Below are 25,131 nucleotides of genomic sequence, written 5' to 3'. Positions count from 1 at the left end.
CGCTATTGTCCTGAAAGTCACCAGCACACAAGGCTTGCCAGCAAGGTGGTCAGGGACACATCTCTACACGTTCTGAGCACTGGCTCAGCTTGCTGCGGGGGACAGGGCCACTATTCGAAAAGCAAACAATACCTGCTGACACTGGCGCTCTCCGCCAGGGCGACGTCCAGGCTGACAGGGCTGCTGCTGTTCCTCTCGCTGCTCTCATAGCCCGACTCCATCCGCTGGATGAGGCGAGGCTGCTGCTCTAACAGGTGAGCGCCCGGCCGCGCAGCGCCCCAGGGCTTTGATGCAGGGCTGGCTCCACCAGTTTTAACGTCATATGCAGGCGGCTTGCTCAGTTCGTCTGGTGTAAATTCTTTAGCTATCCCGACCAAATGACAAGTATGGAAAAGGAGGTAGATTAGCCTCTGCCTCGAATTAAGGCATAACTAACCCCTCTGTGCTGTTATTTCTTCCATGAATGTATATCCCCAACAGCTCAGCATTAGGGTAAAAACATACCTGGCCACGTCTATGAGAAAATCCAGACTTTTAAAATACTTAAATTTATTTTACTCGTAAGCTCACCTGGATCCTCAGAAAAGGGACTGAGTTGGGTGTAGCCGCAATGCTTCCTTCTGTCCTTACTAAAGATACTGTCAATATTCAGAGACTCCCTCTTGGGTCTCCATGTTGGGCGATATTTGCTAGAAGAACTGGATTTTGACTCACTGCTGGTACTCTCCACTTCCCAGTCACGAGAGTATAAAGGCAAGTTCTTCAGGTTTTTGTCAGTCTGCTGTCCTCCCTTCCCTGCAAAGGGAGAGCCCGCGCTGGCCTGAGAGGCCAGGGACGGCCTGTTATGGATCATGTTGCTGACTGTCTCTTTAAAGTCCCTCAGCCTGTTAGTGCTGCCCGATGACTTAGAGGCATTCCTAGGAGCCTGCTTCTCCTTCAGTGTTTCTCCTAAAAAACATAATAAAATGCAAAGAAGGAAACAACGGTAAGTGTTTAATCACAGATGCCCAGATCCCAAAATGGAAAGGGAGCATGGCCACCCCCCTGGTGTGAGCGAGCCTGCCGGGCGAGTGTCCGGAGAGCAGCGCAGCAGGACGGCTTGCCTTCACTGTGATACCCGGAGGCCCTCGGCTCATCCACCTTCCGCCTCGCTCGGCCGGAGCTCCTCTTGCGCTCCAGCAGTGACCCTGTCTTGGATGTGAGTTTCTGATTGCATTCGCTGTCGGTCAGATGTCCTGGAAGCACAGAGGAGAGGGATGAGCCGGAACCTGAGACTGACCCCATCGTCTTGGGACTCAGAGCATGGCCCCAAATCCAGTACACCCACGACACCCAAGTATCAGAGCTATAAGAATTCAGTACGCCCACAATACTCAAGTATCAGAAGCTATAAGGATGAAGACTATCTGAAGTATAGTGGTAATAACTATAAATAAATGCAAACTAAAGTATTTCATGGAAACTTCCTAGCTTAAAAAGTATCCTGGGATTTTTTTTTTGGGGGGGGTGTGACAGTCCTAAGTTATCAAACCCCAGACCTTACAAGGACAATGCACAAGTTCTACTACTGAGCTACATTCTGGGCTATTTTTTTGGGGAAGTAATGGGGGGCCCGGCGCAGGGAACCATCAGATTGTCACACAGACAAAGCATGTGCCCTACCACTTAAGCAGCATATTTTGGCCCTAATCACCATTCTTTTTTTCTGGTGGGAGGGTCAGGGGTAGGTCACACCCAGCGGTGTTCAGAGCTTACTTCGGGCTCTGTGCTTAAAAGTGAGCCCTAGTCCTACAAGGCCAGGGACTGAACTGGGTTTGCTCACATACAAGGCAAACACTTTATTATCTCTCTAGTAATTATCATTCTTTCACTCATAATCTTTCTTGATGACCCAAAGGATATATTAATTGGTAATTTTTATATGGCAAAGTTTTAAAGATTAAATTAAAATATCATGTACCAGTGTATTTTCACTCTCATATAGAGTTAACAGAGCTTGCCCTTCTATTTATTTTCTTAGCAACACATACCAAGTAAAGTCCAGATTTTATTAACCTAGAATTATCCCAAGTAGCACAGCGGGTAGGGCCTTGCGCAAGGCCGACCGGGTTCGATTCTTTCGTCCCTCTCAGAGAGCCCAGCAAGCTACCAAGAGAATCTCGCCTGCACAGCAGAACCTGGCAAGCTACCGGTGGCATGTTCAATATGCCAAAAACAGTAACAACAAGTCTCACAATGGAGACGATAGTGGTGCCCACTCCAGCAAATCAATGAGCAATGGGACGACAGTGATACAGTGATAGATACAGTGATCTCAGTCTTTGTCCAAGAGCTCTGACTGTGTGACTCTCATTCCCATCCCCAATCCAGGTATCACGAAACTTGACCTCACTGGAGATCACACTTTACAGTTAAGATTCAGATCTCTAAGAGATGGGAGCAGGAGAGGTCGGTGAGAGAATGAAACACTGGTGGATATAGCAGCTCTGTGAGTATACAACAACTTTGATAATACTGTCAATTATGACACTCCAATGACAAACTAATCAAGAAAGATTAATTTCTAAAACATTCTGAAATGTAAATCATTGAAAGGGGTACTGAATATTTAATAATTCTCATTCCCATCCCCAGTCCATGTGTCACCAAGCTTGACTTCAGCAAAGATTACACTTTCAAGTTTCTCAGTAATAATCACTGGAAACCCAAGCGCCCAGATCTGGATTCTTTCATGTAACTTGTCCTATTTCATGCCCACAGTATGAGACTGTGTAACTATGAGCTGATAATAGCAAATGTCATACTATAAAGGTTATAATTATTTCATAAGCTTCTGAAATCAGAATTGAAAGCCAGAGGCAAATTAAACTGGAAGCTGTTTAGAAAATCACCAAGATTCTGGGGGGCTGGAGCAATAGCACAGCGGGTAGGGCGTTTGCCTTGCACGCGGCCGACCCGGGTTCAATTGCCAGCATTCCATATGGTCCCCTGAGCACCGCCAGGAGTAATTCCTGAGTGCAGAGCCAGGAGTAACCCCTGTGCATTTCCAGGTGTGACCCAAAAAGCAAAAAAAAAAAAAAAAAAAAAAAAAAATCACCAAGATTCTCCCCTGTACTGAGGACTAACTGAATGTTAGTAAGGAAAAGTCCTTGTACATATTCAGATATTTGCAGAAGTGATAGGCCTACACATTTTCAGTTAATAACCAATGATATCTTTTGTTACTTTTATGTGTTCTTATGTTATTTCTGGGCCCCGAGGGGGAAAAAATCACTTGCAGCAACTAAATTTACAAGTTAAATCAGTGGATTAAATTGCCCCACTTCCAGCAGTAGCCAATCAAAAACCCTTCACAGAAACCTCACTCACGGGGAAAATTGGCCTTAGTTATCATGTAACTTGATTTCCCCTTCAGAAATATCTTCTATAAAAACACTTTCATGCACTCATTGATGCAATATCACCACAAGAAATCCAACTCTGACCACACTTCTAGATCCAACTCTGGCCACACTTTGGTTTTAATTTACAAAACAAACAGGCTAGAGAATGTGAATGTTTACCACAGGAGTACAATCAGGAAAAATTTGAATGTAGAAATCTCAAGGACAAACCTGCTAGTTCTTCAACAAAAAACTGCAAGTATAAAAGAGGAGAAACTTGGGGCTGGAGTGACAGCACAGCGGGTAGGGCATTTGCCTTGCAAGCAGCCAACCCGGCTTTGATTTCCAGCATCCCATATGGTCCCCCGAGCACCGCCAGGAGTAATTCCTGAGTGCAGAGCCAGGAGTAACCCCTGAGCATCTCTGGGTGTGACCCAAAAAGAAAAAGAGAGAGAGAGAGAGAGAGAGAGAGAGAGAGAGAGAGAGAGAGAGAGAGAGAAGAAACTTAAGTTTAAAGGAAATGGTAAAGACCTATCAATCCATAACAATATATAACTTCATTTTGGATTCTGAAGCCAAACACAGAAACCATTTAAAAAATTATGACATTTATAAGGTAATTTGATATTGCTTATTTAGTGGTTTTAAGAATTTACATTTTAGGGGCTGGAGCAATAGCACAGCGAGTAGGGCGTTTGCCTTGCACGAGGCCGACCCAGGTTCGATTCCCAGCATCCCATATGGTCCCCTGAGCACCGCCTTTGGTGACCGCTTTGGTGACCCAAAAAGAAAAAAAAAATTTACATTTTTTAAGTGTGATAATGGTACATTAAAAAAAATCACTTCTTGGCACATTCTCTCCCGGGACATTCGCTCGCATCTTCAACCCACTGCCTCTTTCCCACCTGAGGAAACCCAGTCTCTCTGGAGCACATACCTCTCCCCCATCAGACTTCTTGAAATACATTTCTCTTAATATATTTTTCTAGTATCAGAATCTCCTGCCTCCACACCAGGCTATCTTCACCAGGGCCCCCTCAGAAGGGGGCAGATTGAGTTTCCCTTCTGGCCCCAAGCAGAGCCCTGGCAGCCAAATCACAGCCATACCCAAGGCCACTCTCCACATGCTCGGAGGAGCCTCAGCCATGAAGGAATGACAGAGGAACCCAGGTATGCGAGCCCCGTGGCTGAAATCGCCAAGCCTGCTTGGATCAGGACTGGGCCTCCTCCACCCAGATCCCCAATTTTCCAGTAACTTGGCAGTCACACCCACAAACCCCCCCCCCCCCGCCCCACACCACCATGTAATCTCATCAACAGCCATGATCCAGAGACTATAAAACAAAGCTCCCGGAAGAGAGCGACCTCTTTTTTTTTCTTCCCCTCCTCCCCTGTATAGCAGAGCCTGGCAAGCTACCCGTGACGTATTTGATATGCCAAAAACAGTAACAGCAACGTGCTCTTCATGTTCCTGAAGCAAGCAGATGCCACTGGGCTACACTAGCACAGGACAGGGACAAATGAAGACGTTACTGGTGCCCGCTTGAGCAAATCAATGAAAAACGGGATGACAGTGATAGTGATATTTTTCAAAAATAAAAACAAATAATAATTTATGTTTTTGAGATACATACTAAGATAATTATGGAAAATGATATGTTTCTAGTTTGCTTCAAAAATTGAGGAGTAGATAAAGTGCAAAAAGATATAGATAAAACTAGATTGACTATGGGGTATTGTTCAATCTCGGTTCATGATACGCGTACAGAGAGAGTGTACTATTCTGCTCAGTATACTTCTGTGTGTGTGTGCGTGTGTATGTGTGTGTGGAGGGAGGGTTGTGGGGGAGGCAATGCCCAGTGGTGCCTGGAGGTCACTACAAGCAAGATTCCATGGATCTTGTGGTTCCAGGGAGCAAATGAGGGGATCCTGCATGCAAAGCACGTGCTTCAGCTTTCTGAGTCACCTCCCAAGTCTGAGAGTCTATTCTAACACAGTAAATTGAGAAATACAGTTACAGTAGCATTCAAGCTTATGGCACTGATATAAGGTTGCCACATACTGCCACCTCAGCAGCCATGACATCCCTGTCCCTATGTCACCTCTGGTCTGACCTTCCTTCCTTTCCTCACACCTATTCCAATTCTTTGTTGGTTGACAATTATAATTTCAACATGTGAAACTGTATATGTGTGCACATATGTATTTTTTTAACTTTTAAAAATTTTTAAAAGGTCATGTGCAAAGTCAGAGTATAAACTACCAATATGAAGCCATGAGCTCACTAATATCCAGTTCTAAGACTGTGGGTAATTAGTCTCTGTCTTTGGTGGAAAACTTAACCTTAGCAGTCACTCACTGATCTTCCTTTCATGCCTTATACTGATTTCTTCCATGGACACAGGTTCACTCTTCTACAGATCAATAGGACAATGCAAGTATGTTCCTTGCATGCAATTCACAGTAACAGACTAGCTTTCATTCTTTTGCATCTCTGTCCTGCAGGAAGCCTAATGAAGTGATAAGCTGATGTTCCCATTCCAAAAATAAACCCACTTTATCAAAATACTTTACTTGAACCCAAGTGTGGCATGAGAACAAGACAGGGTACATGACCACAAGATTTAATGGGACACTATGAAAAGGACATAGATCAAAGCATAGAAGAAAAAGCAGATTTCAAAATAAACAGTCATATCAATAATTACATAATAATTCTTATTGATAAGCTGCTGTTAACAGTAATACGTGAAATGGAACACCATCATTTACTCAAAATTAAGTTGCTTCTTTTTGTTTTGTTTTGTTTTTTTTCTTTTTGGATCACACCTGGCGATGCTCAGGGGTTACTCCTGGCTCTGCACTCAGGAATTACTCCTGGCGGTGCTCAGGGGATCATATGGGATGCTGGGAATCGAACCCGGGTCGGCCGCGTGCAAGACAAACGCCCTACCCGCTGTGCTATCGCTCCAGCCCCTAAGTTGCTTCTTTTTGATCACAATTAATTTTGTTCACAGTCATTGCATGACAAACATTTCTGACTTGCCCATGTTTCTTTCTCTTGAGAGACTCTCTATTTAGGAACTGACCCAGACAAGTAGGGTCTACTGTATCAATCCCTACCTGTGTCCCGACTGCTCTGAGACATGGAATCATTCTCCACATTATAGATGACTGTCCCCTGAGACTCAGAAGAGAAGTGACCAACCACAGACTCATGGTGGGAGTGTTTGTAGGGACAGCTCTCCGCTGAGGAATCTGTTCGAGTGTCACTTGAGATGGAAGGCTCCCTCCCTGAGGGAAGGAGGAGACACACAGGAAAGTGAGGACAGAGAAGAACAGAGACAGAAGAAGGCAAAGAGATGGAAGGCGACAAAGGTCCATAAGGTAAGAGTTTCCTAGATGGAAGGGTGAGAAGGATATACCAGAGCCATTCGCCCCAACACCCAACTTCCGGATAACCCAGACACACAAACAAGTTCTCCCATTCCTGCCCCTACCTTGCTGAAGCCCTCACTTTGCCTGCCACTGTCAAAAACTGTGGGGCTTTTAGAAAACCTATGGGGGGAAAAGTGGAAAGGAAAAAGTTGTGAAAAGTAACATCTAATTAGATGGAGAGTCCCAGGTCGACCTGGCATATATAATCAGTTGTTCCCTTATCCCATCATTTTTCTGCTATACTGCCAGAAATGTCATTTCAAACACTAAATTGACATTATAAGCACTTTTCATATCACTGAGGAGTTACGGGGCTGCAATTGCTACTTGAGCATGAATGAGTTAAGTCAGTCTGCATTCTCCTTAAGGCCTCACTGAGATGCTCACAAAACGGAGATACGGTCAGGCTGGAGGGAGAAGCCCTGAGCAGGTCTGGGTGAGAGTCTGGGCAGGAAGCGCAGGGACAAGCACGAGGGAGGGTCAAAGGGGGGTGGGGAGGGGGCAGGGGAGAGAGTGGGGGCGGGGAGAGACCAGAGACCAATGTCCTCTCATTCAAAATGTATACTCGGGTCAACCCTAGTCTAAAAGGACATTTCTTCTTCCCATTCATAAATCAAAACCTATAGGGTTGTAAAGCCTAGTGTCTAAGAAATTAGTAGCCTCTGTATGTTAACCTCAGACTCTAGCCATCATGCCAAAATTGTGAGAAAATTTTTAAAAGTCCAGACTCTTGAACTAGAAGTGGACAAGTCATTTATAAGCAGAGGAATTTCACTCCCTCATTTGGCATTTTGAAACAAAAATATAACCACCACCTCTTAAAAATAACTAACTCTGTAATACTCAAATCACTTTTATTGGCCTCAATCTCATTTAAATTGCTATGAAAGTGCTGGCAACAACCAGCCGCCTTTGAGCTGAGGTTAGCAGAGGGGAGTGGAACAGGTGAGAGGAAGAGGGGCCCAGTGGACTATGGCACAGGGATATGAGGATATTGGGGGTGGCTGTGGTGGCTGCACACAATGAAAAGGTCTGAAACTGGACTCCTGAAATTGACTCCTGTAAACCATCATTACCTCATTAAAATGAAAAAGGAAAGAACCCATAACCTTAGTCAAACAAAAAACTAACATCTTGGTTAAAGTTAACAACATGACTTCCTTCTAACTTCTGAACTGGGGCCAAGTGATTTTGGCATCACGTTCTTGCAGGATAAAGGAGACGGTCTGGCACTGCTCGGGCCTCAGCATCAGCTGGCTCTTCGCTCATATCCATCTCACACTTTCCCTCTCCAAGGCTGGTCATGTATACTCAGGATCAATAGAGTCCCAAGTGCTCAGAGAGCACGCTGGAGAAGGGCTGGGGAGGAAGGGCAGGCCAGACCAAGGCTGCTCACCTGAGTCTTCACTGTCATAGCACGTCCTGCTATACGACTGGAATTCGACTTGAGGGGGCAGGTCCTGTGTGGACACTGGGGTCCCCTGAGGATCCGCATAAAGCAGCAGCAAAGGCTGATAATGCCCCTTGATGCATTTGGTCACCACATCTTTCCATTTGGGCCCAATCTGGACCAAAAATAACCAGAACAACATGACAATTATACTTCACAGCCACCGTTCAAAATATATCTAGCCATTCTACTTTTCTAAAGAAACATGAAGGCAATGGAAAGACAAGTATTGAATAAAAAATAATTGTTAACCTTCATGGAACAACAAAAGAGATTTTATCTAAACTTAATTTTTTTTGTTAAACCCTTTACATAGCATTAAAAGTCTGTATAAAAAAGGGATAATGAGTAAAATTATTTTATTTCTAAAAATAGCAATTCAGTTATGAATTATATGAAAAAACATTTTCCAAGGTGGATTATTATGTAAGGAGCTTTCAGTTTGCTTTGTAATCAATTTATTACACAGACAAAATTAAAGTCCTCGTTTAAATTTTGTATTCCTACAAATTTCTCCTATATTTTAAAAACCACTTTTATGACATCAGAGAAGAAATAAAAACTCTCACATCCTGCCTTTCTGGTACAGAGTTCACGCGTGACATTTAGTTACAAAGTTCACACATGGCAAGATGTAAAATGTCAAACTTCTTAGAATAGATAGCCGAAACTCTTGACCTCAGCTTTGTGCTAGATTCAGCACTGCCACGGCAGTGGAAGAGAATGATCTAACAGCTACCGAAACATCTAATCAAATTCTTCAAGTTACCCTCTCATAAGCTCTAACACACCACTTTCTTAGATGCTGTGCTCTTGGCGTTAGACAACTAGCATAACAGAGGTCAAAGAGATCTCTAATATGGTTATTTTAACTAAAACACATCACATGCTTCTTTCACACAGATACTGTAAATAGGCATAATTTTTCAAATAAAAAACCTCAAAGAGCTTGTTTAAGTTGCTCAAAATCAGAACATATGCCTTGCATGTATGAGGCTTCATGCTCTATTCCTAGCACTACAAAAGAAAAAACTTACAATAGAGGTTAGAGAGACAGAGCAATGCTAGCCGGCATGCTTTGTATGTAGGAGGCCCGGGTTTGATATCTGGTACCTCATAGGCCCCAGGGCATCATTGGGAGTGATCCCTGGGCACTAAAGATTTGGCCTAAAACCAAAAACCAAAAAGAATAAAAAGAAAAAAGAAATTTTAAAAGCCAGGGGACTTGACAGAGACTTTACCCTTCTGGGAGAGCTGCCTCAAGTCCACAGACAGACACAGCTCACGGTCTGCAGTCTCCCAGCTGCAAACCTCAGATGATCTCTCATGCAAATCACCTAAAACACTGGTCACAGGCTCTGTGTTTAGATTGTAGTTTCCAACTTTAACTGTCATCATAGCCTGTTTTTTCCTACGCTATCCCAAAAATACATTAATCAGTAACAAGGCACTTCAGGGAGGATAAACATTACAGAATAATTTTTAGCAAGGAGCCCTGAGTCCACAGACTCTAAGGTTTGAAATCCTAAACTTTCTCATTTCATTTGAGGAATTAGACGACTTTCACACAAATTGATTTAACATTTTTAAGAACATCTGATCAACTCTCTACTGGATGCATGGTAAAAGACTTGGAGAAAATAACAGAAGATATAGATTGTTGTACATTTGAGGACTTGCTGTCTATCAAGTAAGACAAGACTGATAACCTCCTAAGTTCACCAGACAGAGAAGCAGACATGGAAATTACAAAATTGAATCAATGAAGACAAATAATGAATTCTAGCTCCTTTGTTGGGGTCTTCAAACACTCCCAGGAGGTCTTGAACAGTCCTACCTCCTTGACATGCGCATCATCAAAATACATCCATTTACGGATCTTTGTTTGGAAAAAAAATGTGGAATAATGTTTGCCATAGTAGCAGATCATTCCTACTAAGTACAGCTCCGACTGCTTGGCCCGGTCATCAGTCACACGGAAGAATAGCTGGGAGGAAAAAAGAGAAAGGAATGACTAGTTGCATGCTCTTTCACTTCATGCATCACTTCATGCATCACTTAATTAAGGTACTGAGTTGCTTCATGGACAGCTTAGAGATTCATAGCCTCAAAACCAGTTTTGCAACAAGCATGAAAGGGCTTCTTTAGAGGTAAGACAAATATCTCAGCACTCTGCTGTCGGATAGCATTGGTTTGTCCTTTCTGCCTTGCTGCAGGGAGCTTAAGTTTATTGGGTTGCTCCATCACAGTGCTCCCATTCCTCTGTATTTATTGGTAACTTCTTTCTCTGTGCTCTGTTGACTTGTAAATATTGTTTTCCTCTTCTTCTTAAGTCCTTTGCATAGTTTATTCAGAGCAATGTCCTTTTTGTATGGACACAGGAAGACAGCAAATGTTATGCTTTTGTAAAGTGGGAGTTAATTAACTCTCAATGATATTTACCTCCTGGGCAGCTGTTCTCTCAATTTAAGCCTCAGTTGCTCTTACTTCCTAGGCCCCAAAAGCAGGGTCCCAGTGAGAGACTGGATGGACCCAGGGCAAGCAGTGAGCTATGTGCTACCCTGGCATAGAGATGGGCCTGGCTAAAGTGCCATAATGCTCAACTATAAGTTAAGAGCATGGTCATGGACAGATGCTGTCATGATCCCAAAATTACTAACTCGAATCAGACCCTGCTAGGGTTAGGAATGATTAATATGGCCTGAGAACTGTAGTCTGAGTCTGTGGCAAGATGTTCCCAGGAGAGCTGCCCTATAAGCCTCAAAGTATCTCTTACTGTGTCCATACAAAATAACTAATATTAAGATGTTAATTAAGCTACTAGGAGAAAAGGAATACCCCTAGGTTGTGTTTCTGCCCTTGAGCCTGATGGGCAGTCAGGAAGGGCTTTCTTATGTTGATTTTGCTACCACACTGGGTGTAGCCTGGGCCCAGAGGGCGAGGGGTTGAAGAGACAGAAAAAGAGTCAGGGAGTGAGAGGAGTAGAAGCAGTCAGAGTCAGAATCCAGAGGTCAGAGTCAGAGAGAATCGGGAGAGCTGGGATCGAGGAATGAGGGGCTAGGAAGGAAGAATGTGTAATATGGGAAAGACGAGAGATTGAATAAACGGTAACTAATCAGCAACCAACTTGGTCCTCGTTGTTCCTTTGCCGGCCCATCACCAACAGCCGTCCTGATCCAGTCTATACACAGCAATTCAAGAGCACCAAACGAGGGCAGTGAGAGAGAACCACCCAGAGAGCCTTCTAACACACATCCTTCTGCATGCATAATTTTTACACTCTGCCACTGAGTCTGGGATTCTCTTCTGGGAATTGTGGCTGCCCCCCACTAGATTAAGAAAGATCTGTTTAGGGGCTGGAGTGATAGCACAGCGGGTAGGGCGTTTGCCTTGCATGCAGCCGCCCCGGGTTCGAATCCCAGCATCCCATATGGTCCCCTAAGCACCGCCAGGAGTAATTCCTGAGTACAGAGCCAGGAGTAACCCCTGTGCATGGCCAGGTGACCCAAAAAGAAAAAAAGATCTGTTTATTACAAGCTTGGTAAGGGTATAATGCTTCCCGTATGTTGAATGTGCGATGTCTGTTCAGGTGGTTTTATATATATATATGTAGATACAGATTTTTTTTGTTATTGCTTTGGGGGCTTAGGGGTTGGACAGCTACACCCTGCAGGGCTCAGGGCTCACTCCTGGTGGGGGGGACCATACAAAACGCCAGGAATTGAATCCAGGTCAGCAGAGTGCATGGCAAGTACACTGCCCTCTGTACTATTTCCTTGGCCCCTATAAAGATTTTTATTAGTCTTTTACTTATAAGTGCAGATGCTTAGGTATTATCTATAATGTAATTTTTTTTTTTTTTTTTTTTGCTTTTTGGGTCACACCCGGCGATGCACAGGGGTTACTCCTGGCTCTGCACTCAGGAATTACCCTTGGCGGTGCTCAGGGGACCATATGGGGTGCTGGGAATCGAACTCGGGTCAGCCACTTGCAAGGCAAATGCCCTACCCGCTGTGCTATTGCTCCAGCCCCTATAATGTAATATTTTCTAACATAAAGCCAATATTCCCTTTTTGGGATAAAACACATTTTTTACTCTTTTAGGCCTATTCAGAGTTCCCCTTAAAATTTTCTTAATTTTCCTCTCCTCATTCTTACCAAGTTATGTATTTTAAATGCAGCACAGTGGGTAGGGCGTTTGCCTTGCACGCAGCTGACCCGGGTTCAATTCCTCCTCCTCTCTCGGAGAGCCTGACAAGCTACTGGGAGTATCTCGCCTGCACAGCTGAGCCTGGCAAGCTACTGTGCATATTTGATATGCCATAAACAGTAACAACTAGTCTCACAATGGAGATGCTACTGGTGCCCGCTCGAGCAAATTGATGAGCAATGGTATGACAGTGATAGTGACAATATATATAAGAAAGAAAAAAAATACAAAACTTTTAAAAGTTTTTTTATCATCTAATTGCTTTACAATTTTTGTAGAAATTTATTTAGCTTTATTCATCTATATGTGTATAAGGTGTCACCACTTCCTAATAAATTCTTTAATAACATCTCTCATATGTGGAATTACATAAAGAAATATAACAAGGGAACAATAATGGCCAAAGTCATTGGAACTGGAGGTTTTGCCTATGAACTAAGCTTATATAGAAGAAGCTGCTGGACAGTGTTAGAGGAAGGTGGGCTCTCTGGGGCTAGGGTGGTGTTGGAACAATGCAGGCTTCGAAGAGTCTAACAGTACTTGGCAGCAGGAGTGACAGTCCAGCAGGTAGGGCACTTGCCTTGCATGTGGTTGACCCAGGTTTGATCCCTACCATCCCATATGGTCCCAAAGAACCACCAGGAGTAATTTCTGGGTGCAGAGCCAGGAGTAACCCCTGAGCATCACCGGGTGTAAAAAGTTCCTCCTGCCCAAAAAAAGGGAAGCATTTTGGCGGTGGGAATGGTATAGCAACAGACATTTGAAGATTTGTGAACTTGTACCACATGAGACAGAAAGTGCTTGCCTTGCAACCCATTTGGTCCCCTGTGCACCACCAGGAGTGATCCATGAGTGCAAAGGCAGAAGTAAGCCCAGAGCACTACCCAAAGATCAAAAAAGAAAAAGAAATTGTACCAACAAAACACATGTAATCTAGTAAAAGTTACCTCAATTGAAAAAAAAATCATTTTCCCACCTAGCCAAAAGATGTATGTGAATAATGTAAGTGTGTGTATGTATGTACATACACATAAACACAAATACATTTGTTCCTGGCTTTATAATATTATCATCTAGGGTATATTTTTGAGTTTAGTATTCAGTGTATTTGAGCATTACTAAAAGACAAGAAATCTAAATCAGACATAAAGGTAACTAACACTCACATCACCCAGCTTAAGGCAGGTCCCCAGACTATGAATGACATCCTCTGCCAAATCCGAGTGGTCTGAGTCCCAAACCAGCCCAATGGTGATGATCTGTGGTGCATTCATCAGTACACGGCGAATCCGAATTTTCTCTCCACAGTTGCTCTGAAAAACACGTAGAATACCAGTTTGATTGTTTCCCCCTCTATCGGTCTCAATTCCAGCAACCCCAGGGCTCCCCCTCCACACTGCAAACACCTCTCTCAGTGAACTCACCGGACAGTTCCGCAGGTCCCCCATGGTGCTGGCATTCTGCAGCAGCTCCCCAAACATGCTAGGCGAGGGCTTTTCTCTTCTCTCCAGCATACAAATAGCCTGATTGCTTCAAGATGGGGAAGGAAAGTGGGATGATGGTAGGAATTATACATTCATAGCTAAATCAAAAGTGTCATTCATACAAACAGCTGATTCCCGTGTTTAAGGTTCACCCTCTGCCCACTACACCAACATTCCTTGTCCTCATCAGCTTCAGTACCCCACAACCACAGTATTTCTGCCTGTCCTAAACCCAAAGCTCACAGAAACCCCATTCTTCTTTTCACATTGCTGGTCTGAACTAAGCCCAAGGAAAGGTAAGAAACTGAAAAGTATAAGAGAACAAGGGTTATTTTTAAATTACTATTTTGAACGTTTACACTACAGCATAGATAAGCAGTAAGGATATAAGTGACATGAATGCCTTCAGTAAAACCCAAATAACTGATCGAGCTGTTAAGAGGATCCACAGGGAACTCTGTAAAACTCACCAAAGAGAAGTGGTGGAGATGTAATGCACCATCTGGATGAAAGGCAGAGGATCAGAAGTCGCACCACAGCTAGTACACACACACTGGACCCAAGAAAATAAAGATAATTAAGCAGTAACTAATTGGTTTTTGTTTTGTTTGGGGGCCCACACTCAGTGATGCTTAGGGGTTATTCCTGGCTCTAAACTCAAGAATTACTCCTGGCAGTGCTCAGGGAACCATATGGATGCCAGGGACAGAATCAAGGTTGGTCATGTGTGAGGCAAATGTCCTACCCACTGTACTATCACTCCAGCCCTCATTAACTGGGTTTACACCCATTTTACAACTCACATCCCAGGATAAAGCGTTGTAAGGGAAAGATATAATAATTGATAGAAACAGAGAGATGGTTACCTGCTCAAATAATGTCATGGCAAATTTCTGGTGGGAAATACAGTGTTTGGCAGTACATATATCCTCTTTAGTTTCATCAGCAATGTGGAAGTGAATTCTCATTAGGAGGTTTTCCTAACAAGAAAAGATTAAGAGAAGAATATGAATAATACAATAGATAAATTAGGTAACAATTTTTTTCAGAGAAATAACAACCTTTCTATAAGAAACATCTCTGATTTTTTTCAACATTGTATTAGAAAAAATTTAACATTCATAGTAAGTTTCAAAAAAATTATACAGAAGAGACAAGTACCTGTCATCAATTTCTTGAGTAACTATAGCACACTAGTCACAGCGGGAAATGGACATCAATACAATTCCAATCTACTGGTGTCACACAGACTCATGTATTCATATGTATGAGTTCTATGCAATTTCATCATATATATAAGTCACTTAACTGCTATCTCATGAAGATATAAAACTTTCCACACCACAAGAATCCTTCATGCATCCCTTGATAGCCTCACCTATCTAATGATAATCGTAACCCTAAATCTACTCCTCCATCTCAATAAATTTTGTGTGTGGTGTTGCCAAGCACTGCACCCAGGTTTCTGAGTTCCATATTCACTATAATTTTGTTACTTCCCTATAAACTTATGTAAAGGTGACTACACATTATATAACCTTTTGGGAAGTTTTGTTTGTTTGTTTAGCTGGTTTGGGGGCCACACCCAGCGGTGTTCAGGGCTTGCTCCTGACTCTGTGCTCAGAGATCACTCCTGGAATTGCATGGGGACCATAACTGGTGCTGGGGGCTGACCCAGGGTGCAAGGCAAACACCTTTGTCTCTGTACTCTCTCTCAGGATCCTCAGATTTCTCAAAAATGAAGAACCTTTTAAAGGTTGATGACTAGAATCCAGAGTTAAGAATGATTTCGATCTTCTGTTAAAAGTCAGCAGAGGGGCTGGAGCAATAGCACAGCGGGTAGGGCATTTGCCTTGCACGCGGCCAACCCGGGTTCGATTCCCGGCATCCCATATGGTCCCCTGAGCACCGCCAAGAGTAATTCCTGAGTATACAGCCAGGAGTAACCCTGTGCAACGCCGGGTGTGACCCAAAAACGAAAAAAAAAAAAAAGCAAAAACAAAAAAAATCAGCAGAAAAATATGAATGTAGAGATATAAATAGTGTATCAGACTTACGCTAAGGACACAATTATTCATCATCATCATTATTATTATTATTATTATTATTATTATTATTATTATTATTATTGCTTTTTGGGTAACACCCGGCGTTGCACAGGGTTACTCCTGGCTGTATACTCAGGAATTACTCTTGGCAGTGCTGTGCTTGGGGGACTATATGGGATGCTGGGGATTGAATTCTGGTCGGCTGCATGCAAGGCAAACGCCCTACTCTATTGCTGTACTATTGTTCCAGCCCCATCTCTATTACTTCTGTAATGCAGAAATTCTCAAAGCTTGGTCCCAAAATGAGTGGTATCAATATTAGCACCATGAGGGAACTTGTTAAAGATATTCTTAGATGAGCAACAAAACTGTGGAAACTCAAGAGCGGCAGGGTTTGTCTTTTTAAAAGTCCCGTCTCTGAAGGCGACAGTAGCTGTTATCTTAGGCAACAGCAAGCACAAAACAAAGCATAAACTTACGAAGCAATTCATGCACATTAACAGAGACAGAGCTAAGACTAACCGGGAAATTGCTAGTTTTTATATTTGTTTAGTAATTACTAGTTTTTGTTTGTAGAGTAAATGACAGTAAATGACAAGTTTTCATAATTGTAAAGCCAGGCACTGGACAACCCACACTAACACTGAGAGACTGTCAACAGTCCCACCCACGTCAGAGATGGCCAGAAGGCCACGCTTACGAAGCACTCAGCAGCATCGTCCATGATTCCCAGCTGGAAACGCTGCTCATCCTGAAAAGTCTTTGCCAGAGCACTTCGAAGAGTGTCGGATGGAAGCACTTTTTCACTACTGCACTGAAATTGGTTAAAGATTCCCTGTAGGAAAGAAAGAAGAGGAAATGCATAACGCTGTTATTTAGTATGTAGTTACATATCTCAGTCTGTAATGTTATTTTACATGCTTGGAGTTATGGAAGAAGTGCACACGACCCACAAATTGATACACTTCTACTCTGTATGCAAAGACTGAGATATCAGGAATCATACACCCAAAGGAATAACTCGGTGCCTTAGAACATCTGCCCTACAAGAAGATGGTTGCAAATTCTATCATGGCAGATCTGCTTTATACATAAAGTAGCATAACAAATGACTTACAACCAGGCCACAGCCAGGAGAGAGTAAACCCCACAACAGTGGGAAATGGGGGCCAGAGCAGTGGATAGAGCATTTGCCTTGCATGGGGCTGACCCAGGTTCAATCCCCAGCACCCTATATGGTCTCGCCTGAGTACTACCAGGAGGAATATCTGAGTGCAGAACCAGGAGTAACTCTGAGTATTGCTGGGTGTGACCAAAAAAAGCCAAAAACAAAACAACAACAACAAAAACCCCACAATTTTGTTAGTGATCTCTTATAGAATGGCTTAATGGCCTCTGGGTGAAATACAACAATCTTCACACTCTTTCCTCTAAGGAAACTTTTTTGTAGAATTTTCGGAGGTTTTTCAAAACAAATAATACAAATAAATTATTTCAATTCTGCTTTGGGGCAGGGGTTGGAGTTCAGGATGGAAACATCCAAAATATGGTGGTGGGAAGGTGTAATGGTGGTGGGACTGGTGTTTAAATACTAAATGTAATCAAATATTGTTAACTACTTTATAAAACAACAACAAAAAAACCCACAATGGGATCTGACCCCGAGCAAGCACTACAACAAAAATGTACGAACTTTGGTGAGTAACATGGCCAAGTGATTTGTAACCCCCTGCAAGCACCACAACCAAAACACCAAAAATTTGCCATGGTTTGTATGTGACCTCTTCACAACAGGAAAAGGATAAAGGGAAGAGGGTATTTTCTCTTTTTTTTAATCAGGACTCAGAATAAAGTGCGTGAGAACCAGTGAGATAGTTCAAGAAGGTGGAACACAGGCTTTGGGTGTGGGGAGTCCAGATCTGATCCAGCACTGCAAGAGCAAACCCCAAACACAGAGCCCAGGGTAGTCACCAATCACCATGAGGTTTGTCCCCCAATACATACAAAACCCCAACAAAATTAAGTGCATTATCTGTGCTACAGGATTCTGCTCATTCCACCTAAGTGTGGTGCCATCAAAACCACATTTCAAAGCCATGTAGGGAGGACATGGGCAGGCACTTCCCCACAACGGACATCCAGAAATGGCATATGAAAATGTGTTCATCACTATTTATTATCAGGGAAATGAAGACCAAAATGACAGCAAGGTATCATCTCACACCAGTGAAAATGACGTATCTCAAAAAGTCTGGAAACAACCAATGAGAAGGAAAGTGCTAAGGAAGGAGCCTTCATTCATTGTTGGTGGAAATGTCATCTGGTCCAGCCCTTATGAAAACAGTCTGGAGACTCTTTTTTAAAGGTAAGAGAGAGGGGCTGGAGCGATAGCACAGCAGGTAAGGCGTTTGCCTTGCACGCGGCCGACCCGGGTTCGATTCCCAGCATCCCATATGGTCCTCTGAGCACCGCCAGGGGTGATTCCTGAGTGCAGAGCCAGGAGTAACCCCTGTGCATTGCCAGGTGTGACCCAAAAGGCAAAAAAAAAAAAAAAGGATAAAAGGTAAGAGAGAGCTTTAAGATGACCCAGTGATTCAACTTCTTGGCATCTTTCCCTAAACTCAAAAATATTCATTTGAAAAGATATATGCCCACCTACCTAAGTTCACTGCAGCGCTTATAGTACAATAGCCAGATAAAGAAACAATCCAAATGCCCCACAATAAATGACTTAAAACCACTTGGCTATGCACACAATGGAATACTACTCAGCTATAAGAAAAAATTAAAACTTGCAGTTCATTACACTTAGATGAAACTAGAAGGCAGCATATTAAGAGAACTAAGTCAGAAGACAAATATCAGATGATCTCACTCATCTGTGATACATAGAGAAATAAAACAAGAGAATAGATAGTATCAAAGGGTAACAAACACTTGGTCTTAGATTCCAAAACTGAGGTTACCACAATGGGAAGAGTGAGTGAGAGCAGGAAGAGGCAGATCGGCCCTGATATGATAGTGCTGGAGGATCTTGAGTATGTTGGTGCTGGTGAAGGCTAAGAAACTTTTTATATTAAAACCATAAATACAGTGGGAGAACAGAGTGGTAGTACAGTGGGGTGGGCACTTGACTTGCATGTTGTAGTCCAGGTTCAATCCTTGGCACCACATATGATCCCCTGAGTTCTGCCAGGAATGATTCTAGAGTGAAGAACCAGGAGTAAGCCCTAAACACTGCAGGATGTCAGTCGCCCAAAAGAACCCCCAAAATGGATAAAATAAAATAAACCATAACCAGTGGGTCTGAAGAGAATACAGCAGGTAGGGGTTTTGCCTTGCATGCAGCTGAGCTGGGTTCAATCCCCATCACTCTGGTGGTCCTCCAAGCCCCGTCAAAAATGATCCCAGAGGGCAAAGCCAGGAGTAAGCCCTGAGCACCACCATGTGTGGCAGCAAAACCAAAAACCAAAGGAGAACAATGTAACAATGGTTACATTAACACTATTATAACCATGCTGCCTACACTACAATAAGTTAATTTAATTGCAAACCATACTGGAGAATCTGGAAACAACTTGAGTGCTTGAGAACAGATGAATAGATAAAGAAACTATGGCACATCTACACAATGGAATACTACACAGCTGTTAGGAAAAAATGAAGTCATGAAATTTGCCTATAAATGGATGGACATGGAAAGTATCGTGCTGAGTGCAATGAGTCGGATAGAAGAGGGGCAGATATAGAATGATTGCATTCATTTGTGGTATATTAAAGAATATACAGAGTCCAAAGAGAACAAAAAGCTATAGAGCTGCCTCGAGACCCCATGCTAGGTTGAGTCTTATGTGGAGTGCCATGGAGGGGGGGATGTGAGCCAGCACCTGCCCCAACAGAGCCTTGGCAGCCAAAAACCTCCAGAACCCAATTACCACCAAGTTTATGGCCTATCTACATAGGCATGCAGATTTTGTGACCAAAATCTCCAGGCTCTCATGGGAGTTGGGAATGGGTGACCTCCCCCCATCTCCTTGTTCTTCCAAGAGCCTGGCAGTCATGCCCACGAATTGCCTCTGATGCCATTTAAGCTCATTATCGGCCACGATCCAGAGACTCACAAATAAATCTTGGAAGAGATCAACAAGCTGCAGAGATGCCTCCAGACCCCAAAGTCACCATCCAGTTAAAACCTTAACTCCAGCTGTACAACCCTATTTAAAATTTTAGAATTCTTGGAGCATGTGGTTACAACACGTCATACTCTATGCCACTGATGCACACACCACATTTGTTGGGGTGTAAAGTAGAAGGCAACCAATCTCGATTACACACACACACACACACACACACACACACACACATTAGCACACAAGGATTAACCTGTAACAACAAAACAACACAGGACATTTAAGCACAGAGCCATGTGGGGATGCTCCTTTCCGGCCCCACGCGAGATCGACCCCGGAGGCAACTGAACCACTTTGGACACAAGCGGCGCCCCCAAAATGCCTCCAAACTGTGTGCTCGGAGCTTCTGGCCCAGGCGCTGCTGGCGGGGTATGGTCTTTTCTCTCTCAACTCTTTCTTTTTGAACGCAGAGAGGCAATAGCCGGTTTTTAGACTATGCAGGAAGCCCGGGAAAGCCGATGGGGCGGGACTTCCGGATCCGCCCCGTGCTGGCCGACATTTAAGCACAGAGCCATGTGGGGACGCTCCTTTCCGGCCCCACGCGAGATCAACCCTGGAGGCAACTGAACCACTTTGGACACGAGCGGCGCCCCCAAAATGCCTCCAAACTGTGCTCGGAGCTTCTGGCCCAGGCGCTGCCAGCGAGTGATGCAATTACCAAAAGAATTTTCCCTGGACTTCATATAGAAATCCAAAACCTAATATCTCTTGATTGTCAGCAACGTGTAAATGTTCCTTTTTGCCAGGGCTTACCGTGGGGGAAACTCCAAACAATAGTACTGAGTTTTTTGTTGAAGGGTAAAAGATTGTAGCGATAGAATTTTAGGCAGAATTTTCCCTGGACTTTATATAGAAACCCAAAACCGCGCGGCCGCGGCAGCCTAATGTCATCTAATCATCAGCAATATGAAATGGTTCCTTTGTAATGGGTTGGACTTTGGGGGGACCATAATAGGGTTAAAGTTTGTAGTGACGTGTAATTTCTGGCTGTACTTTCCCTGGACTTTATACAGAAATTCAAAGCCACGAGGCCGCTGCCATGGCCACGCAACCTATTGTCATTTAATCATCACCAATATGAAATGGTTCCTTTTTAACGGGTCGGACTTTGGTGGGAAATCCTAACAAGAATAGTAAATCTTGTGCTGAAATATTGAAGGCCACCAAAGTGGTAGCCATCTCTATAGACTGAACTAAGCCATATCCCCACGCCGGCTGAGAAGAAATATCCTTCTTTCTCGGGAAGAAACACGGCGTGGCGTTAACCATAGTATGATGTCCATGAAGCTGACACGGACCTGGTGGCGTGGGAATGGGATACAAGGGAATAAATTATTATGTACTTGGAACAGCGGAACGCTGGTGGAATCTCGAGCCGGGGCCGATACCAGCGTATTACTTTTGTTTCCAGAAACTGCTTGCAGACATTCTACCAGACTATCAACTAAGCCAGAGCCCCACGCCGGCTGATGACGGGAAATAACCATCTTTTTTGGTTTGTTTTCCCTTTGTCAGGCAGCGTGGTGATTACTAAACAGGCGTGATCTCGGTGGCGCAGGACGAGGGGGGAAAAAATAGAAAAGTTATGTAACAAACAGCGGGACTTAATATCTCTACATTCTCAGCAATGGAGAGCCATCAAATGCTTCCTTGACAGTGGGACCGTCTTCTCTTTTTTGGGGGGAAACCCTAGCAACAATAGTGAGTTATGTGTTGAAACATGGACTGTAACCAAGATAAAGCGTAAACAAAGTGAAACTTATCACTTACAAGGGCGGGGACTGGGGGGGGCGGGAGGGGGCGGGAGGTATAATGGGGTGGTTGGTGATGGAATATGGGCACGAGTGAAGGGAAGGGTGTTTGAGTATTGCATAACTGACATAATCCTGAGAACTTTGTAACCCTCCACATGGTGATTCAATAAAATTTAAATTTCAAAAAAACAAAACAAAAACACACTAGTTATCTCTTATACAAGGGTTTAAAGGCTCCAGGGTGAGATACAACAATCTTTACACGCTTTCCCCTAATCAAACATTTTTGAATCATTTTTTAAAAATTTTACATGAATAACCATGAGGTAGTTACAGACTTACAAACTTTCGTGGTTATGTTTCACTCATACAATGATCAAATACCCAGCCCTCCACCAGTACCCATTCTCTCTCTCCTCTCCTCTCCTCTCCTCTCCTCTTCTCTCTCTCTCTCTCTCTCTCTCTCTCTCTCTCTCTCTCTCTCCTTCCCTCCCCCCCCCTTTTGGGTCTTCTGTTTTGCAATATAGGCATTGAGTGGCCATCATGTTCGGTCTATAGTCTATTTTCAGCTCGCATCTCCCATCCCGAATGGGCCGTCCAAGCACTCTTTACTTGGTGGTCCCTTCTCTATCTGAGCTGCCTTTTCCCCCAGCATATGAGGCCAGCTTCCAAGCCGTGGAGCAATCCTCCTGGTACACATCTCTACTGTTCTTGGGTGTTAGTCTCCCATTCTGTTACTTTATATTCCACAGATGAGTGCAATCTTTCTATGTCTGTCCTTCTCTTTCTGACTCATTTCACTTAACATGATACTCTTGATCCACTTATATGCAAATTTCATGACTTTATCCTTTCTAACAGTTGCACAGTATTCCATTGTTTAGTTGTACCAAAGTTTCTTTAACCAGTCGTCTGTTCTCAGGCACTCGGGTCTTTTACAGATTCTGCCTCTTGTGAACAGTGCTGCAATGAACAGACAAAAGTGCAGATGTCAGTTTTACTATACTTTTTTGTATCTCCGGGATATATTCCCAGAAGTGGTATTGCTGGGTCAAATGGGAGCTCAATATCTAATTTTTTGAGAAGCATCCATACGGTTTTCCAAAAGGGTTGAACTAATCGGAATTCCCACCAACAGTGAAGGAGGGTCCCTTTCTCCCCACATCCTTGCCAACACCAGATGCTTTTGTTCTTCTGGATATGGGCCAGTCTCTGTGGTGTGAGATGATATCTCATTGTTGTTTTGATCTGCATCTCCCTGATGATTAGTGATGAAGAGCATTTTTTCATGTGCCTTTTGGCTATTCGGATTTCTTCTTTGAGAAGGTTCCTGTTCATTTTATTACCCCATTTTCTGATAGGGTTGGATGTTTTGTTTGTTTTCTTTTCGTAGAGTTCAACCAGTGCCTTGTATATCCTTAACATCAACCCCTTATCAGATGGGTATTGGGTGAATATCCTTTCCCATTCCATAGATTGTTTTTGCATTCTGGCCAACATATCTTTTGAGGTGCTTCTTAGTTTAAGATAGTCCCATTTGTTTATCTGTTTCCACTTGTTGGTCAGTGGTGTGTCATCTTTGAAGATACCTTTAGCTTCAATGTAATGGAGAGTTTTGCTGACCCTGTCTTCAATGTACCTTATGGATTCTGCTCTGGTGTTTAGGTCTTTAATCCATTGTGATCTGAGTTTTGTGCATGGTGTTAGGTAGAGGCCTGAGCCCATTTTTTTGCATATAGCTGTCCAGTGTTGCCAGCACCATTTGTTAAAGAGGCTTTCCTTGCTCCACTTCACATTTCTTGCTTCCTTACCAAAGATTACATGATCTTATATTTGAGGTTGTGTGTAAGGATATTCCACCCTGTTCCACTGGTCTGCGACTCTGCCTTTTTTCCAGTACCATGCTGTTTTAATTATTAACACTTTGTAGTAGAGTTTAAGGTTGGGGAAGGTGATGCCTCCCATCTTCTTTTCCCCAAGAATTGCTTTAGCTATTCATGGGGGTTTGTTATTCCATATGAATTTCAGGAGTGTTTGATCCATTTCTTTGAAGAATGTCATGGGTATCCTTACAGGGATCACACTGAATCTGTATAATGCTTTGGGGATTATTGCCATTTTGACAATGTCAATTTGCCCAATCCATTAGCAGGGGATATATTTCCATTTCCTTATGTCCTCTTTTATTTTGTGAAGTACCGTTTTGCAGTTTTCTTTGTACAGGTCCTTCACCTCCTTAATTAAGCTGATTCCAAGGTACTTGATTTTCTGAGGCATTATTGTGAACGGATTGATGTTTTCATGTTGCTTTCCTCTCTTTCATTATTTTCACATAGGAAAGCCATGGACTTTTGGGTACTGATTTAAGTGGATTATTCTTAACAAGTAATACAAAATAAATTATTTAGGAGCTGCTTTTGGAGCAGACTTGGATGGTGGTGGGAAAATTTGAAATAATGGTGGTGGGAAGGTATAATGGTGGTAGGATTGGTGTTGGAATATTGAATGCAAAAGTTATTGTGAACAACTTTATAAAAATTAATTTAAGTTGGAAAAAAAAGCCAGGAGGATTGGTCAATAGTTGGAATGTACAACAAGTTATGTGTGGGGTAGAGGGCAGGTAAGATAAAGAAAGAACCAGTATGACCATCACTTGTATCACTTGTATCACTTGTTGACCCGTCGATCTTGATTTGCTTGAACGGGCACCAGTAACGTCTCCATTTGTCCCTGTCACGTGCCAGTGTAGCCCAATGATATCTGCTCGCTCCAGGAACAGGAAGAGCCTCAAATTGTTCATTCAGGGATTTGACGAAGAAATCTGACCATCTAGTTGGTGGGCGGCCACGAGGTTTTCTGACGTCTCGTGGAATCTAGTCGGTAACAGCTCTAGTCCAGCGGTCATCTCTGAATCGCATTACGTGACCAGCCCATCTGATTTTTGATGCCTTGGCAAACGAGACAGCGTCCCTGATCCTTGACCATCAACAGAGGTCAGAACTCCGGATTCCTTTTCTCACTTGAGTGAGACGGGATACTCCTAGCATAGCTCTTTCGATTCTTCTTTGGGATATCTGAATAGCGTTCTCATCCTGGTTGCGTAGGGCCCAGGTCTCTGAGGCATATGTTAGTGCAGGAAGAACGGTGAAATCGAAAAAATGTGCCCAAAGTCGG

General features: G+C 43.3%; 1 protein-coding gene across 11 annotated transcripts in view; it reads right to left on the bottom strand.

Annotated features, from left to right (window-relative positions):
* The window catches only part of USP54 (ubiquitin specific peptidase 54), a 169,030-nt gene that overhangs the window by 27,396 nt on the left and 116,503 nt on the right, over nt 1-25,131 (bottom strand). For 9 of the 11 annotated variants that reach the window (XM_055130340.1, XM_055130344.1, XM_055130342.1 and 6 more), the window contains exons 4-14: nt 16,714-16,848; nt 14,832-14,945; nt 14,436-14,518; nt 13,906-14,011; nt 13,648-13,794; nt 10,109-10,258; nt 8,218-8,386; nt 6,507-6,677; nt 1,104-1,235; nt 571-948; nt 133-364 (exon numbers count right to left, since the gene is read on the bottom strand). In XM_055130340.1, coding sequence (XP_054986315.1) covers nt 133-364; nt 571-948; nt 1,104-1,235; nt 6,507-6,677; nt 8,218-8,386; nt 10,109-10,258; nt 13,648-13,794; nt 13,906-14,011; nt 14,436-14,518; nt 14,832-14,945; nt 16,714-16,848 — 1,817 coding nt within the window. The remainder of the gene's footprint in view (nt 1-132; nt 365-570; nt 949-1,103; nt 1,236-6,506; nt 6,678-8,217; nt 8,387-10,108; nt 10,259-13,647; nt 13,795-13,905; nt 14,012-14,435; nt 14,519-14,831; nt 14,946-16,713; nt 16,849-25,131) is intronic. The other 2 variants (XM_055130347.1, XM_055130348.1) reach the window with 1 other exon arrangement.

This window comes from Sorex araneus, chromosome 3 (assembly GCF_027595985.1).
Source record: "Sorex araneus isolate mSorAra2 chromosome 3, mSorAra2.pri, whole genome shotgun sequence".
Lineage (NCBI taxonomy): Eukaryota > Metazoa > Chordata > Mammalia > Eulipotyphla > Soricidae > Sorex > Sorex araneus.
Note: the sequence above shows the minus strand (reverse complement) of the source record. Positions and strands in the feature narration are given on the sequence as shown.